Here is a 16,234-nt window from a genome sequence, read left to right as displayed (position 1 = left end):
GAATATATTATTCATTGATCTTTTATCTTCAATTTGTGATACATAAAACTTTGATAAGTAAATTAATTATTTATTTTTTAATAGATATTTCAAAATGGAGGGGGTGAATTAATTCGACCTCCTGTCTTTCCAAGCTTATAACTACTTGAAAAAATTTTTTTTCAATTAAAGGAGCAAGGACCAAGGTTTCATTTAAAAAAAAAAAAAAAAAAAAAAAACGTGATTAAAAAAAAAAAGGTTTTAAACTTCGGACTTTACAGGTAAATTTCTAAAAAACACTACTTTTTTGTTTTAAATTTGAATATATTATTTATTGATCTTTTATCTTCAATTTGTGATATATAAAACTTTGATGAATAAATTAATTATTTACTTTTTAATAGACATTTCAGAATGGGGGGGGGCGTGAATTAAAAAAAAAAACATTTGTCTAAAATATATTCGGTTTATTGGAAAGAGCATAAAATTTCACATTGACCCTGAAAATATCGTAAAAATAGAATCAATAGAAAAATTTTGATAGATTTTTAAAATTTAAAAATTGAAAAACACTGAACTCGTAACATTCAATTAATTTCATTACTATTTTAAAAAAAATATTTCTATTACTTTTTATACAACTTTAATAGTTTATTTTGGAAGTATAATCCATAAAGAAAATAAACAACTCACTTTTAAAAGAGAAATTACGAGTTTTTTATATTTTATTTGCAGTTTCGTGTTAGGGGTGTCAAAAATTCCTACAAAAATTCTGATACACCTAGTGATATGGGGCAGTCTTGCAGTTAAGTCCCGGCAAAGTTCGACAACTCTAGATGGGTTACATCAGTATTTTACACCGTCAAATCACGAATATTACGAACTATTAGTTTTAAAATAAAAATTAAAGTTTTAAACTAAAAAATATATATAATTAATATTTAATAAACTGTGGATGGATTCTGGTCACATGTGAAAAGGAAGATGAGGACGGTAGCGACTAATGAAAATTTGTTCCATTATTCCCATCTAATGGAAGAGTTGTGGAGACGGCGTGAAAAAGGAAACGCGTTTCCATGAATTATTAAAAGCATAAGATAACAATACACTTTTTAAGAAATGTTTAATTTTCAAAGTTTTTTTTTTGTTTTGTATATATAAATTTATATTTTGTTACGTGGTTCATTACTTCAGATTTTATTTGGTTTAATACACTTAATAAAATTTGTTTCGTTTTTTTTGCTAAATAAATAGTTATAAATATATAAAAATGTATATTTTGTTCGTTTACTTTATTTAATCAAGTGCTTACTTCCAATATTAAAATACTTTTTATATTAATTATATATTTTGTTTTATTTTAAAACTAATAATTTTTATTTTTATTTTTAAACTAATAGTTCGTAATATTCGTGATTTGACGGTGTAAAATACTGATGTGACCCTTCTAGAGTTGTCGAACTTTGCCGGGACTTAACTGCAAGACTGCCGTGATATGGGATGATAGCAGTTGCCTGTGCAGCAGCACTCCACACTTTTTTTTTTTTTTTTTTTTTTGTGACCTTTGGAAGGAAAACAAGTGCTTTCATTTTCCCCAGAATGTAATTTGAATAATTCTCAGAATTGTCAAGATAAAAGTTAAGATAACACATGTTTAGAAATTATCTATCAAATATGTTGCGAAAGAAATAGTTTTATACTTTAATGCTCGAATTTGATAAACAAAATATACCATAAAAATTTAATTTAACTTGAAAATCATATCTAAAAAAAAAAAAAATAGCATGGTCCCAATTTAATTTTTTTCCTACTTCGACCATAATTTAAAATACTTCTGATACTAATGATAGGTGCCCGAAAAAATGGCGTCTCCATTTTTGGTGTTAAACTGTAAAAGTACCCAAAGTTGATAACATTAATAATACAAAATGTAGTCTGTACGCGACTATTAAGAGAAAACCAACGAACCAACGATATTTTCATTTGATGAAAACATTTAAAAAAAGAACCGGCAGCAGCTTTTTTAATTAAAAAGGAAATGTTATGGAAAGGTCGCATTTTCATTTTATGTAATGTTGAAAAATAGATGTTGGTGTTATTAATATTAGAAGCTTTGTACCAGTAAAATAAATGGTACTCCTTGGACGTTGAGTTCCATGGCGACCAGCAGAAAAATTTAATGGGTAAATGTTTACTTTAACTACAACAAAACACGGACCAATAAAATTTGTGTTTTTTTTGGGGGGGGGGTCGCTGACAACGAATCTGACATTCAAACCCATCGCAAATTTATCGTTTGCATAGTATTAACCCCTGAACCCTCGCACTATTTATACTATTCTTACATGATGCGTTCGCGCATGGGTTTTTTTTTGTTTTTTTCAATTATAAAACTTGTGCAACATTTAACAGGTGCTTCTGCAGTTTAATTTATCGTTTTTCCGTAAGTAACGCGACGACACGCCAAACAGAAGAATTGTTTAATTTTTCACAAACATTCTCTTTACATAATAACGTTATTATTTCAGCACGGATCAATAAGTGCACGAATACCCGGATCTGAAAATCGTTTCCGTCGTAAAAAAAATAGTTTTCATGACATGAAAACACCACACCACCCGTCCCCCCTGCCCCTGTCTCTCCATCGCCCCCCCCCCCCCCACCTGCCCCTATCTAAACAGAATTTTTTGTGAAAAATTAAACAGTTCTTTTGCTCGGTGTATGTCGTCGGGTTAATTACGGAAAAACGGTAAATTAAACTGCAGAAAGCACCTGTTCAATGTTGTACAAGTTTTATAATTGAAAACAAAAAAAAATTACAAAACGAAAAATAAGAATGCTTTTGTAGATCGCTCGTGAAAACTTAATTCTTTTACATCATTTAAAAAAAAAGGGGGGGGGCATCCAAAAACTACGTAACACAGAAAAATGAACCACATTTTGTTTTTGAAAACTTTGTTATTTTCAATATCTGCTAAAAAATTCTTCCGCGATGTGACAAGTCACCTTACTACGCGCGTCCATGCGCGAACGTATCATGTAAGCATAAACGATGGCGGTGAGTTGGCACAAAATAGTGCGAGGGTTCAGGGGGTTAATACTATGCAAACAGTAAATTTGCGACGGGTTTGAATATCAGATTCGTTGTCAGGGACCCCGAAAACCCAATAAAATACAAATTTTATTGGTCGGTGTTCTGTTGTAGTTAATTTGCCCATTAAATTTTTCTGCTGGTCGCCATGGAACTCAACCTCCAAGGAGTACCAAATAAATAAAAGTCACCGCAGCTTTAAAAGTTGTTAATTTAAATTAAAAATTTGTTATCAACTTTGTTACATTAAAATAAAGTTAACCACAGCTTTCTTTGTGTTTGGGTGTGTGAAAAGTAACTTTAATAACATTTATTTGTTATAAATTTGTTTTTTGACAACTTTTTCGAATCTATATGTATAGTAATACAAACTCAATATTTATGGGTTTGTATTATATATATACATATAGATTAAAAAAAAGTTGTCAAAAAACAAATATATAACAAATAAATGTTATCAAAGGCAAGATATGTTACTTTTCTACCAAACTGGATATATTTTTCGTGTTTTTATTCAATGTAACATGTTTATTCAGCTCGAAAAACATACAGTGTTTACCGATGTATTGGAAAATTCAAGATGGCGCTTCGCTCCCTCTTTAACACAGTAAGTTTGGGAAAAGGTGTTATAAATAAAAAAAACTATACAAAATACTATTAAAAACCCGCCGAATATATGTCAACCTATGTCACGGTAACATATATTGAGATAGTTTTTAACAGTATTTTATCCAGTTTTTTTATTTATAACACCTTTTTCCAAACTTACCGTGTTAAAGAGGGAGTCAGACGCCATTTTGAATTTTCCGATACATCGGTAAACACTGTATGGTTTTCGAGCTGAATAAACATATTACATTGAATAAAAACACGAAAAATATATCCAGTTTGGTAGAAAAGTAACTTATCTTGCCTTTGATAACATTTATTTGTTATATATTTGTTTTTGACAACTTTTTCGAATCTATGTGTACAGTAATACAAACCCTAAATATTTATTAAATTTATTTAAATTTAAACAAATTATTAGATATCTATTTCGCTTGGATTTGAATATACATTTTTTTTTTTTACTTACCTCTGCTTGCATCTTTTGTCAAAGTTGAAGCTTTTATTTTTGACTTTGGAAGTTACTTGTCATTTTCGCTTTCGACCCGCGTTCGACGGTGCAAAGTGGAAAAAGTCCCTTCTTAAAATAATGTCCGATCACCTTCGTTCACTCGAAAAATCAGGTAGACTGAAATAACATTCTTTTGAAAAAAAAAAAAAAAAAATTCGTTAACTCTTTGGATTAACACTCTCAGCTAGTCCCCCACCACCACACACACAAAAATGAGATTCTACTTTTTTAGAAGATTACTTGTGACTATTCTGAAAAATTTCGAAAGAAAGAAGGCCAAGGGTATTTGTTTCCTAACAAGTCGACAGATCGATCTTTTAAATATGTAGTTTTAAGCAAAAGCAGATAATTACTTAATTGTAATTTATCAAATAGGAAAATTATTTATAGTTAAAAGTAATTTTGGTGTGAACACTTTAAAGATTGCGAATATAGTGGACATACTTATCTCCCTTTTCGCCACTTTAATGGCTGGCGTACTATTTTAGATTAATAGAGATATAGACTTTTGGGGGTTAAAACACAATAGCAGTTGTTCGATTTGATGAATTTTCGTAATTTTGGGATATATTACTATTTTCGACATGACAAGGAAATAAGTACTGCTGTTTTTGTTTCAAACCACATATAAAAAAAATATCCATTTGTCGTCTCCATCTTAACAAGCACTAAAAGAATACCCCCCCCCCAATAATAATATATTTTAGAATTTTTTTTTTTTTTTTTTCACCCAAAACAAGACATATTGCCACTGAGAATTCGTAATGGGTTACTATTTTGGAGTGTGCCTAACAGAGAATGGAGGGGGTGGGGAGCAAGATGTCTTTTCAGAATTACATTTAAACTTTTGCATGTTAGTACAATCAGAGAATCAGGAAACAGGGAGGGAATTCCAAATTCGAGCAAGCCATGGGAAGAAACTGTTAGAGTAGAGTGGGGAAACAATTCCATATATAAATTTAATGTGCGGCAAGATTTTGTGCAGATTAGTGATGTTTTAAGCTAACGCATTTCAAGTGAAAACATTATTACATACTAATGTGTCATGCCAAAATTAATATAAATTTAAAAAAAATATCTAAAATGATTCAGTAGAAAAATAATTACAAGTAAAAATAGAATTTATCAAATTATCAAGTTTTATCATATGTTTTAAAGTGGAAGAGTTGTGCTACCAATTCAGTAGAACAAACTGCCTTATCTCCCTTGATTTAAATTGACTTAAATTAAAGGTTTGCCATTTTTAAATACAAAATGTCAGAATATAATTGTGGGTCATTTTTTTGTTAAAAATGCTCTCTCTACCATGCTAGAAAGTTACTTCTGCCTGAAAGTATCCTGTACCTCTACAAGGCTACCATTCACCCATGTGTAGAGTTTTTTCGTCACATTTGGGCTGGTGCACCCGCTACTAGTCTCTCGCTCCTGGACAGGGTTCAAAAGAGAGTCTTCAACCTGATAGGTGCTGAACTCTCATCCCATCGACAAAATGTTGCATCCCTCTGCTTGTTTTACAAGTATTTTAATGGTGGATGCTCTGACGAACTACAAGCCCTTGTACCCCCTCGACGTAAATACCCCTGACAAACTCGACAAGCAGCAAAATCCCACCCCTTACACAGTAGAAATCCCTAGATGTAAGAAGACCTTCTACTCTAATAGTTTCTTTCCCAGAACTGCTAGACTCTTGAACTTCTTTCTGGGTCCATGTTTTACCAACTGTACTGACTTGCAGAAGTTCAAGTGTAATGTGAATAGACATCTTGATGCTCGACTCCCTACATAGTATCCCTGCAACTACTGTCCCCGATAGTAGCCTCATACATTAAAGTTGCACTGTGCCTTATTTGGGGTGAAAATGGAATTAAAAGAAATAAAAATATAAATAAAATCTAGTACACCTTCTATTACATCTATTTTTGTAATTTATACTAAGTTCAACATGACACAAAATTACGTAATAATGTTTTCACCTCAACTGTGTTTCTGGTAAAATCACAATCAACACAATCAATCAATCAATCAATCAATCAATAAGGGTTTTATCACTCAATGAGGAACCCCTCCCTGGACTTTAGCCATCTAACTCTGTCCCGAACTATCCGCTTCCATGTGGGATCCATGTTGTATAACAGTCAGTTGCATCGTTGATGGGTCCACTCCAAATCATTGGAACTCCAAAAGGACAAACCTTTGTGTTTTCCTTTGGTTCAGTCTCAGAAGCGTTTCCTCACAACTGTGGCATACAACATGAGGAGTCCATTCCTTGTCTTGATAAGCGCTTGACAAATGAGGATATGCTATGTCTCTGACGACTGCATGTAGCATCCATATATGTAGCAGAAGGCATCAGGCTTGTTTCTGCAATGATGTCTCCTTATGGCAGCCATGTTTGAACTGAAATAAAAAAGAATTATAGTCAAGAAGGGTATAAAACTAGCACCTTGTCCTGACTCGTAAAAGATTAGCAACTTGTCCTGACTCGTAAAAGATTAGCAACTTGTCCTGACTCGTAAAAGATTAGCAACTTGTCCTGACTGGTAAAAGATTAGCACCTTGTCCTGACTGGTAAAAGATTAGCAACTCGTCCTGACTGGTAAAAAATTAGCACCTTGTCCTGACTCGTAAAAGATTAGCAACTCGTCCTGACTGGTAAAAGATTAGCAACTCGTCCTGACTGGTAAAAGATTAGCAACTTGTCCTGACTGGTAAAAGATTAGCAACTCGTCCTGACTGGTAAAAAATTAGCACCTTGTCCTGACTGGTAAAAGATTAGCAACTTGTCCTGACTGGTAAAAGATTAGCACCTTGTCCTGACTGGTAAAAGATTAGCAACTCGTCCTGACTGGTAAAAAATTAGCACCTTGTCCTGACTCGTAAAAGATTAGCAACTCGTCCTGACTGGTAAAAGATTAGCAACTCGTCCTGACTGGTAAAAGATTAGCAACTTGTCCTGACTGGTAAAAGGTTAGCAACTCGTCCTGACTGGTAAAAAATTAGCACCTTGTCCTGACTGGTAAAAGATTAGCAACTTGTCCTGACTGGTAAAAGATTAGCAACTCGTCCTGACTGGTAAAAAATTAGCACCTTGTCCTGACCGGTAAAAGATTAGCAACTTGTCCTGACTGGTAAAAAATTAGCACCTTGTCTTGACTAGTAAAAAATTAGCACCTTGTCCTGACTGATAAAAAATTAGCACCTTGTCCTGACTGGTAAAAAATTAGCACCTTGTCCTGACTGGTAAAAAATTAGCACCTTGTCCTTACTGGTAAAAGATTAGCACCTTGTCCTGACCGGTAAAAGATTAGCATCTTGTCCTGACTGGTAAAAAATTAGCACCTTGTCCTGACTGGTAAAAAATTAGCACCTTGTCCTGACTGGTAAAAAATTAGCACCTTGTCCTGACTGGTAAAAAATTAGCACCTTGTCCTGACTGGTAAAAAATATGCACCTTGTCCTTACTGATAAAAAATTAGCACCTTGTCCTGACTGATAAAAAATTAGCACCTTGTCCTGACTGGTAAAAAATTAGCACCTTGTCCTTACTGGTAAAAAATTAGCACCTTGTCCTGACCGGTAAAAGATTAGCAACTTGTCCTTACTGGTAAAAAATTAGCACCTTGTCCTGACTGGTAAAAAATTAGCACCTTGTCCTTACTGGTAAAAGATTAGCACCTTGTCCTGACTGATAAAAAATTAGCACCTTGTCCTGACTGGTAAAAAATTAGCACCTTGTCCTTACTGGTAAAAAATTAGCACCTTGTCCTGACTGGTAAAAAATTAGCACCTTGTCCTTACTGGTAAAAGATTAGCACCTTGTCCTGACTGATAAAAAATTAGCACCTTGTCCTGACTGGTACAAAATTAGCACCTTGTCCTTACTGGTAAAAAATTAGCACCTTGTCCTGACTGGTAAAAGATTAGCAACTTGTCCTTACTGGTAAAGAATTAGCACCTTGTCCTGACCGGTAAAAGATTAGCACCTTGTCCTTACTGGTAAAAAATTAGCACCTTGTCCTGACTGGTAAAAAATTAGCACCTTGTCCTTACTGGTAAAAAATTAGCACCTTGTCCTGACTGGTAAAAAATTAGCACCTTGTCCTGACTGGTAAAAAATTAGCACCTTGTCCTTACTGGTAAAAGATTAGCACCTTGTCCTGACTGATAAAAAATTAGCACCTTGTCCTGACTGGTACAAAAATTAGCACCTTGTCCTTACTGGTAAAAAATTAGCACCTTGTCCTGACTGGTAAAAGATTAGCACCTTGTCCTTACTGGTAAAAAATTAGCACCTTGTCCTGACCGGTAAAAGATTAGCAACTTGTCCTTACTGGTAAAAAATTAGCACCTTGTCCTGACCGGTAAAAGATTAGCAACTTGTCCTTACTGATAAAAAATTAGCACCTTGTCCTGACTGGTAAAAAATTAGCACCTTGTCCTTACTGGTAAAAAATTAGCACCTTGTCCTGACTGGTAAAAAATATGCACCTTGTCCTTACTGATAAAAAATTAGCACCTTGTCCTGACTGATAAAAAATTAGCACCTTGTCCTGACTGGTAAAAAATTAGCACCTTGTCCTTACTGGTAAAAAATTAGCACCTTGTCCTGACCGGTAAAAGATTAGCAACTTGTCCTTACTGGTAAAAAATTAGCACCTTGTCCTGACTGGTAAAAAATTAGCACCTTGTCCTGACCGGTAAAAGATTAGCAACTTGTCCTTACTGGTAAAAAATTAGCACCTTGTCCTGACTGATAAAAAATTAGCACCTTGTCCTGACTGGTACAAAATTAGCACCTTGTCCTTACTGGTAAAAAATTAGCACCTTGTCCTGACCGGTAAAAGATTAGCAACTTGTCCTTACTGGTAAAAAATTAGCACCTTGTCCTGACTGGTAAAAAATTAGCACCTTGTCCTTACTGGTAAAAGATTAGCACCTTGTCCTGACTGATAAAAAATTAGCACCTTGTCCTGACTGGTACAAAATTAGCACCTTGTCCTTACTGGTAAAAAATTAGCACCTTGTCCTGACCGGTGAAAGATTAGCAACTTGTCCTTACTGGTAAAAAATTAGCACCTTGTCCTGACTGGTAAAAAATTAGCACCTTGTCCTGACTGGTAAAAAATATGCACCTTGTCCTGACTGGTAAAAAATTAGCACCTTGTCCTGACCGGTAAAAGATTAGCAACTTGTCCTTACTGGTAAAAAATTAGCACCTTGTCCTGACTGGTAAAAAATATGCACCTTGTCCTGACTGGTAAAAAATTAGCACCTTGTCCTGACTGGTAAAAGATTAGCAACTTGTCCTTACTGATAAAAAATTAGCACCTTGTCCTGACTGGTAAAAAATTAGCACCTTGTCCTGACTGGTAAAAAATATGCACCTTGTCCTGACTGGTAAAAGATTAGCACCTTGTCCTGACTGGTAAAAGATTAGCAACTTGTCCTGACTGATAAAAAATTAGCACCTTGTCCTGACTGGTAAAAATATGCACCTTGTCCTGACTGGTAAAAAATTAGCACCTTGTCCTGACCGGTAAAAGATTAGCAACTTGTCCTGACTGATAAAAAATTAGCACCTTGTCCTGACTGGTAAAAAATTAGCACCTTGTCCTGACTGGTAAAAAATTAGCACCTTGTCCTGACTGATAAAAAATTAGCACCTTGTCCTGACTGATAAAAAATTAGCACCTTGTCCTGACTGGTAAAAAATTAGCACCTTGTCCTGACTGGTAAAAAATTAGCACCTTATCCTGACTGGTAAAAAATTAGCACCTTGTCCTGACTGATAAAAAATTAGCACCTTGTCCTGACTGATAAAAAATTAGCACTTTGTCCTGACTGGTAAAAAATTAGCACCTTGTCCTGACTGATAAAAAATTAGCACCTTGTCCTGACTGGTAAAAATATGCACCTTGTCCTGACTGGTAAAAAATTAGCACCTTGTCCTGACCGGTAAAAGATTAGCAACTTGTCCTGACTGATAAAAAATTAGCACCTTGTCCTGACTGGTAAAAAATTAGCACCTTGTCCTGACTGGTAAAAAATTAGCACCTTGTCCTGACTGATAAAAAATTAGCACCTTGTCCTGACTGATAAAAAATTAGCACCTTGTCCTGACTGGTAAAAAATTAGCACCTTGTCCTGACTGGTAAAAAATTAGCACCTTGTCCTGACTGGTAAAAAATTAGCACCTTGTCCTGACTGATAAAAAATTAGCACCTTGTCCTGACTGATAAAAAATTAGCACCTTGTCCTGACTGGTAAAAAATTAGCACCTTGTCCTGACCGGTAAAAGATTAGCAACTTGTCCTTACTGGTAAAAAATTAGCACCTTGTTCTGACTGATAAAAAATTAGCACCTTGTTCTGACTGGTAAAAAATTAGCACCTTGTCCTGACTGATAAAAAATTAGCACCTTGTCCTGACTGGTAAAAAATATGCACGCAACGTTCACTTGAATTTTTCATAAAGTAGAATTCTTATGACTAAAAAAAAAATTCCCATTCATATCCTTATCTATTTCGCTTCCAAATGATGTATTATGGCACCCCTGTTCTTGTTTACTTTCCTGAGCAAAGGCCTTATAAGAAGATAAGTTGACACAAGCAACAAAACTTTGTCAATATCAACTTTAGGGGTGTCTCATTTAAAACCTCTGAATCTCCTTTCCCGATTTGAATCCAAACATATTATTATCACTTCCTATGCTGTCTGATGTTGCACGAGTATCTGAAGGATTTATGTCTGTACTGAGTATATATATATATATATATATATATATATATATATATATATATATATATATATATATATACACACACTCATGAGCAAAAAAAAAATGGGCCAAGAGTGAAAGAAGGAAGAAATCGATTTTTCAATATTTTTTCGTAAATGTTTGTTAATTTTAACTGAAAATTTCTATTTTGCAGATCATTATTATTATAGCATATAATAATAAGTGGAAAAATTAATCCTAAAAATGGTAAGACCGTATCTTGGCGAGGATGGAAAAAACTGAATTGCAGAATTAAGGCAGTCCAAAGTGACTTATAAGCAGATTTTTAATATTTTAAGAAAAGAAAATGTGAAACATCTCTTCCTGCAGTGAAGCGAATTGGTCAAAGGTTCAAAGTCGAATGCTTGCTAAGAGGGAATTCTGGATCTGGTCGCCCTAGAGCATCCCCATTGAAAGACACCACAGACTTAAATTAGCTGTTTTGAGAAATCGAAAGAAAACTTATGTTGACCATAGCAAAGAATTCAAAACAGGGGCTGGAAATTCTCTTTCTATATATACAATATCTAGACGAATGAAAGAAATTGGATTTTTTTCTAAAAGGTGTGCAAAGAAGCCACTTTTATCTACAAAGAACATCAATGATAGAAAGAGATTTTTCTCGTGTTATGGCAAGAAAGATACAGACTGGTTCAGGGATGTTTTCTGATCAGATGAATCAAGATTTTGTCTTGTTAGTGATGTTCCCGATGCTCCCGAATGGTGGAATCGAAGAACTGGAGAAAGATTTTTGCCAAGTTGCATAAAATTAACAGTTAAACACGAGAATGGAGGGATAATGGTATGGGGAACTTTTACTGCAGCAGGAGTTGGGGAACTTATTAGCTGTGAGAAGTCAATCAATGCAAAGGAATACATTTGAATATTAGAAACAGGACTATTACCAAATATCCAGAAGCTGGGAATATCCCAGAACATTATTTTTCAACACGATAATGCCCCTGCACACACTGCTAAAGTCACAAAAAAATGGTTTTCTGATAATTTAATTGATGTGATATTTTGACCAGGTCAAAGCCCCGATTTAAACCCAATTGATAATATTTGGTCCATAATATCTCGTGCATTGGCCTGAAGAACTTTTGAGAGCAATGACAAACTGTAGGAAGCTGTGCAAAGCGAATGGAATAGCATCTCCTCTTCACAGTGTTTCATTTTGGTCGAGAGCATGTCTAAAAGGATTGATCTTTTAAAGAAATCAAAAGGGAATGCGATTCTATCCTAAGCATTTATTAAAGTAAATGTCTTGTTCTGTGTTATTAGTCTCGTTTAAGTTTCCTTGTTCAATTGTTCTTTGTTCAATATAGTTTTTAGTGCAATAAAATGTATAAAATTTGTTTGGCCCATTTTTTTTTTGCTCACGAGTGTATATATGTGTGTGTGTGTGTGTGTGTGTGTGTGTGGATGTGTCCCAATAAAATGTATACACTCTTTAAATGACCATAAAGCCAACATTTATTGTAAGAAAAAAGTCTCATATATCAAAATACAGTTAACAAATATAGAAACGTGCTATCTATATATGTGGACATGAAAATGCTTATATACGTGGTTTACACGAGTTCACATTTGTACAATTTCATTAACCTCAAATTGCATACAAACTAGAGCTTGTAGAGCAAAACTAATTTCAGATTTGAAATCAGCAGCCAAAACTCCTTAAGAATCAGTTAAAATATCCAATGCAACTCAAAGTTACTTAAAATTTGTTCCCCAGTGAATTAATTATTTGCAACTAAAATTGATTATTTCCCTGGAGAGTTCTGTTGTATAGTGGATGAGAGATATTGTTCTTATAATGGCCGCCATTATAAACGTATAAATTGTATGTATTGTTGTTTAGCCAGAGGATATGATATCGACATATAAACTGAGTCATGTTGTATCAAAGAGTTATCACACGGGTATATATTACAGTTCATATTTTTACATAAGGTATCATTTTTTTATAAGAAGAATAATATATGTTTCATACCTTTTCTTTCTTCAAGAGTTCTTCTATCGTCACTTCTGAGTTCCGTGACGAAACATGAAACGGCCAACACCATAACCAATTGAGACTTTTGTTCTTCCTTCTTTTGTGAAACCACAAAACAAGACTTTATATTTTTAAAATATAAATTTATTTCAGCTCTCAAATAATCTTCACTAGGTGTCTGCATATCTTATCTACATGCTTGTTCTTCACAGCCTCGTTTCCTGGCTTGAAGCGCATCTTTACTCCTTTCTCTAACCTTCTCAACCTCTTGACCTCAGTTCCGTTACATTATCATTCAAAAAGCACACGTAACTCAATGTGTGACCTTTCCATGTATGCCTGTCCAAGGTCATTTTGTTTATTTAACCTGGCTAATTTATGTAAACATCCTCAGCTAAAACCCATCGCTACATTTTATTCTATAAACAATAAATAACTCCCAATCTAAACTATTTTAACAATATCGCTGGATAGATAGATGAATAAATAGAAAAGACAGATAGATTGATAACTAATTTCATGCTATTATCTGGGCAGGAGCTGCTAAAAGCAGCCTATCCTGCCTTGACAGAGTACAAAATAGACTTCGTGGCTTAGTGGGGGATGCCCTTTTTTCTACCCTGCAACCTCTCTCCCACAGAAGAGACGTTGCGAGCGTATCCTTGTTTCATCGTTATTTCCATGGCAAGTACTCGTCTGAACTCCAATCTCTGGTCCCCCCTCGCCAATCTTTCACGAAAAACACCCATCTAGCTGAATCCACTGTGAAAAATTTCCCCCACTCTTTATCTGTGCCTAAATCAAAACGTGGATTCCATGAACAAAGCTTCTTTCTTAGAACTGCACGCTTGTGGAACTCTGTTCCATCTGCCTGCTTCCCACCTGACTACAACTTGGATGTCTTCAAGTCCAACGTTAACAAATTCCTAATGAACTGCCCCCTTAAGTAAACGCTTCATCAAATCTCCAAACTAACGTACTGTACTTGCAATAACCCTTATCCCTGAGTGGCTTCCGGGCCTTGATAAGTGGTGACCACCGTGTAAAAAAAAAAAAAAAATCTAACACTACGTTTATTTACAAATTTTTTTAATAAAACTATTTAAACCAAAATTTTGATAGATATTTTTACGAAATGAAGACTTACAATTAAAAAATTTATTTTTAGGGTATTTTGATCTGTTTTGAACGAATAGTACATTCAAAATTGTCTCTAACAAGTAGTTGTTTTACAAGTGAAAAAAAAAAAATGTCAATCCAGCCTAGAGATGTCCATGAAAAGGAAAGGTTTTTTTTTTTTATTATTATTCTTTTTAGATGGGGGACATTTTTATTTCTAGCTTTTTTAGTGACAGGAGATTCAAATCTGCTTTTTTATTTATTTTTTTGCATTTATATATTTACAAAACTTAAAAAAATTTCGAGTTTTCTATTCTTTTTCTGTTTTCTGATTGGTTGGTAGCAGAACATGAATTAATTCGATTCGTCAGTTCCTAGCAGCATTGTTTATAAATAGAATCACCTGACTGTGTGGAATCATACGCTGTTATAACTCCAAAATATTGTGACATCCCCCCTATTTTTTATAATGGGGAAGTCCCTTGTGTTCGTTCTGCTCAAAAATAAATATATATTTTTGTATTCAATTATACATAATAAAAATTAGAAATCATTTGGATCTTAGAATTTTAGCATGTAAAAAGTCGCCATTTTTAATTGTGTTCAAATGTCAAACAGATATGTGTACAGAGAAGAGAAATAATAGAAATGGAAGGTATTTTAACCTTAAAAAGGGATGGGTATGTGAAAAAGAAGCCATTTCTTAAATTTGATTATTATTATCATAGCACAAGCCATCAAGCTTATATCAGAGTGTAGTATCTGTTCTGTTCAATCTCATCACTACCTCCTTTGACCAGGGATTGATCTATTACTAGTCACTTGAGGGGCTCCCCCTAAGGAATGCCAACATTTGCATAACATAGGATCTGGGGCTTACATAAAAATAAAGTATTTGTTCTACTTTGACACAGGCAGACATACACCCAGGCATTACCTTAATTAATTTGGAAAGGCGGATCAGTTTATAGCCAGTTCCTTTTCCCCAGGGAATACCTATGTCAGAATGACAGAGGCGATCAGACTTATATCAAAATGGAGTGTTGGTAATCTTGCAGTATATTTAACAAGCAAAAAGTCTGTTATCAAACACATTTAAATTTAATTTTCAACCAATCTGTATACTTTAAACATTCTGAAATTATTTCAAGTTTTTTTTTTTTCATAAGTGGACTTTTTCTTTGCATGAGAATCAAAATGGCTGATTGTCCCTCTGTTAGCGTTTTTTTTTAAAACTCTTTTTTACCTCAAACAATGCATATCGCCACTTGGAACATGGGGATTTGAGCAACAAGATGTCTGTTCACATTACATTTAAACTTCAGCATGTTAGTACAGCCATGGAAGTAGGAAACAAGGAGGGAATTCCAAAGTCTAGCAGTCCAAGGGAAGAAACTATTAGAGTATAGGGCTTTTCAGCATCTAGGAACTGCAGTAATAAAGGGGTGGGATGTTGCTACTTGTCAAGTAAGTCGGGAGTATGTACATCGAGGGAGCACAGGTACAATGAGTTCATCAGAGCACATTCCATTAAAGTACTTGCAAAACAAACACAGGTATGAACCATTGCGACGATGGGACAGAGGTTGAAGTTTAGTTGACAAATTGGGACCTATTAAATTAGAAACTCTCTTTTGGACCCTATTCAAAAGGGAGAGACTAGTGGCAGATGCATCAGCCCAGATGTGGCAACAATACTCCATGCATGGGAGAATTGTGGTCTAGAAATGTAAGCCATGTTTAGTTTCAGAACAGTTTCCGATGGTTCGTTGTTCCACACAAGTCATGATAGGTGACTGGTTTGCAGTAGACAGTTCCACAGACCAAAAGATTCTTACCGTGTCAAGACGAAAAAAAAACATGCGAAATTGCTACAGAAAAGGTTTAATATTTATGGAGCAATTCTGGTTTCTGATTGGTTGGTAGCAGAACGTGAATTAATTCGATTCGTCAGTTCCTAGCAGCATCGTTCATAAATAGAATCGCCCGACTGTGTGGGATCATACGCCGTTATAACTCCAAAATATTGTAACATGTGGCTTTGTAAAGATATAGAATACTCTCTGGTGTGAGTAATTTTATTGTATGTTAGAGGGAGCCCACCTTCTTTACAGCAAGCTTGATAATGTACTCAATGTAAAGATATAG

The 16,234-nt window shown here is 34.5% G+C and overlaps 1 protein-coding gene across 6 annotated transcripts in view; it reads right to left on the bottom strand.

Moving 5' to 3' along the window:
• The window catches only part of LOC145261057 (uncharacterized), a 57,512-nt gene extending 53,229 nt beyond the window's left edge, over positions 1–4,283 (bottom strand). For 2 of the 6 annotated variants that reach the window (XR_013864396.1, XM_080119218.1), the window contains exon 1: positions 4,149–4,283. Coding sequence is in view for 1 of the 6 variants with exons in the window: in XM_080119219.1 (XP_079975345.1) it covers positions 4,149–4,160 (12 nt within the window). In the remaining 5 variants the exon portion in view is untranslated. The remainder of the gene's footprint in view (positions 1–4,148) is intronic. The other 4 variants (XR_013864395.1, XM_080119217.1, XR_013864397.1 and 1 more) reach the window with 3 other exon arrangements.
• Positions 4,284–16,234: the final 11,951 nt, after the last annotated feature.

The sequence above is a fragment of the Euprymna scolopes genome, chromosome 37 (assembly GCF_053919585.1).
Source record: "Euprymna scolopes isolate OS-2025 chromosome 37, ASM5391958v1, whole genome shotgun sequence".
NCBI lineage: Eukaryota > Metazoa > Mollusca > Cephalopoda > Sepiida > Sepiolidae > Euprymna > Euprymna scolopes.
This window is presented reverse-complemented; position numbering and strand designations above follow the sequence as displayed.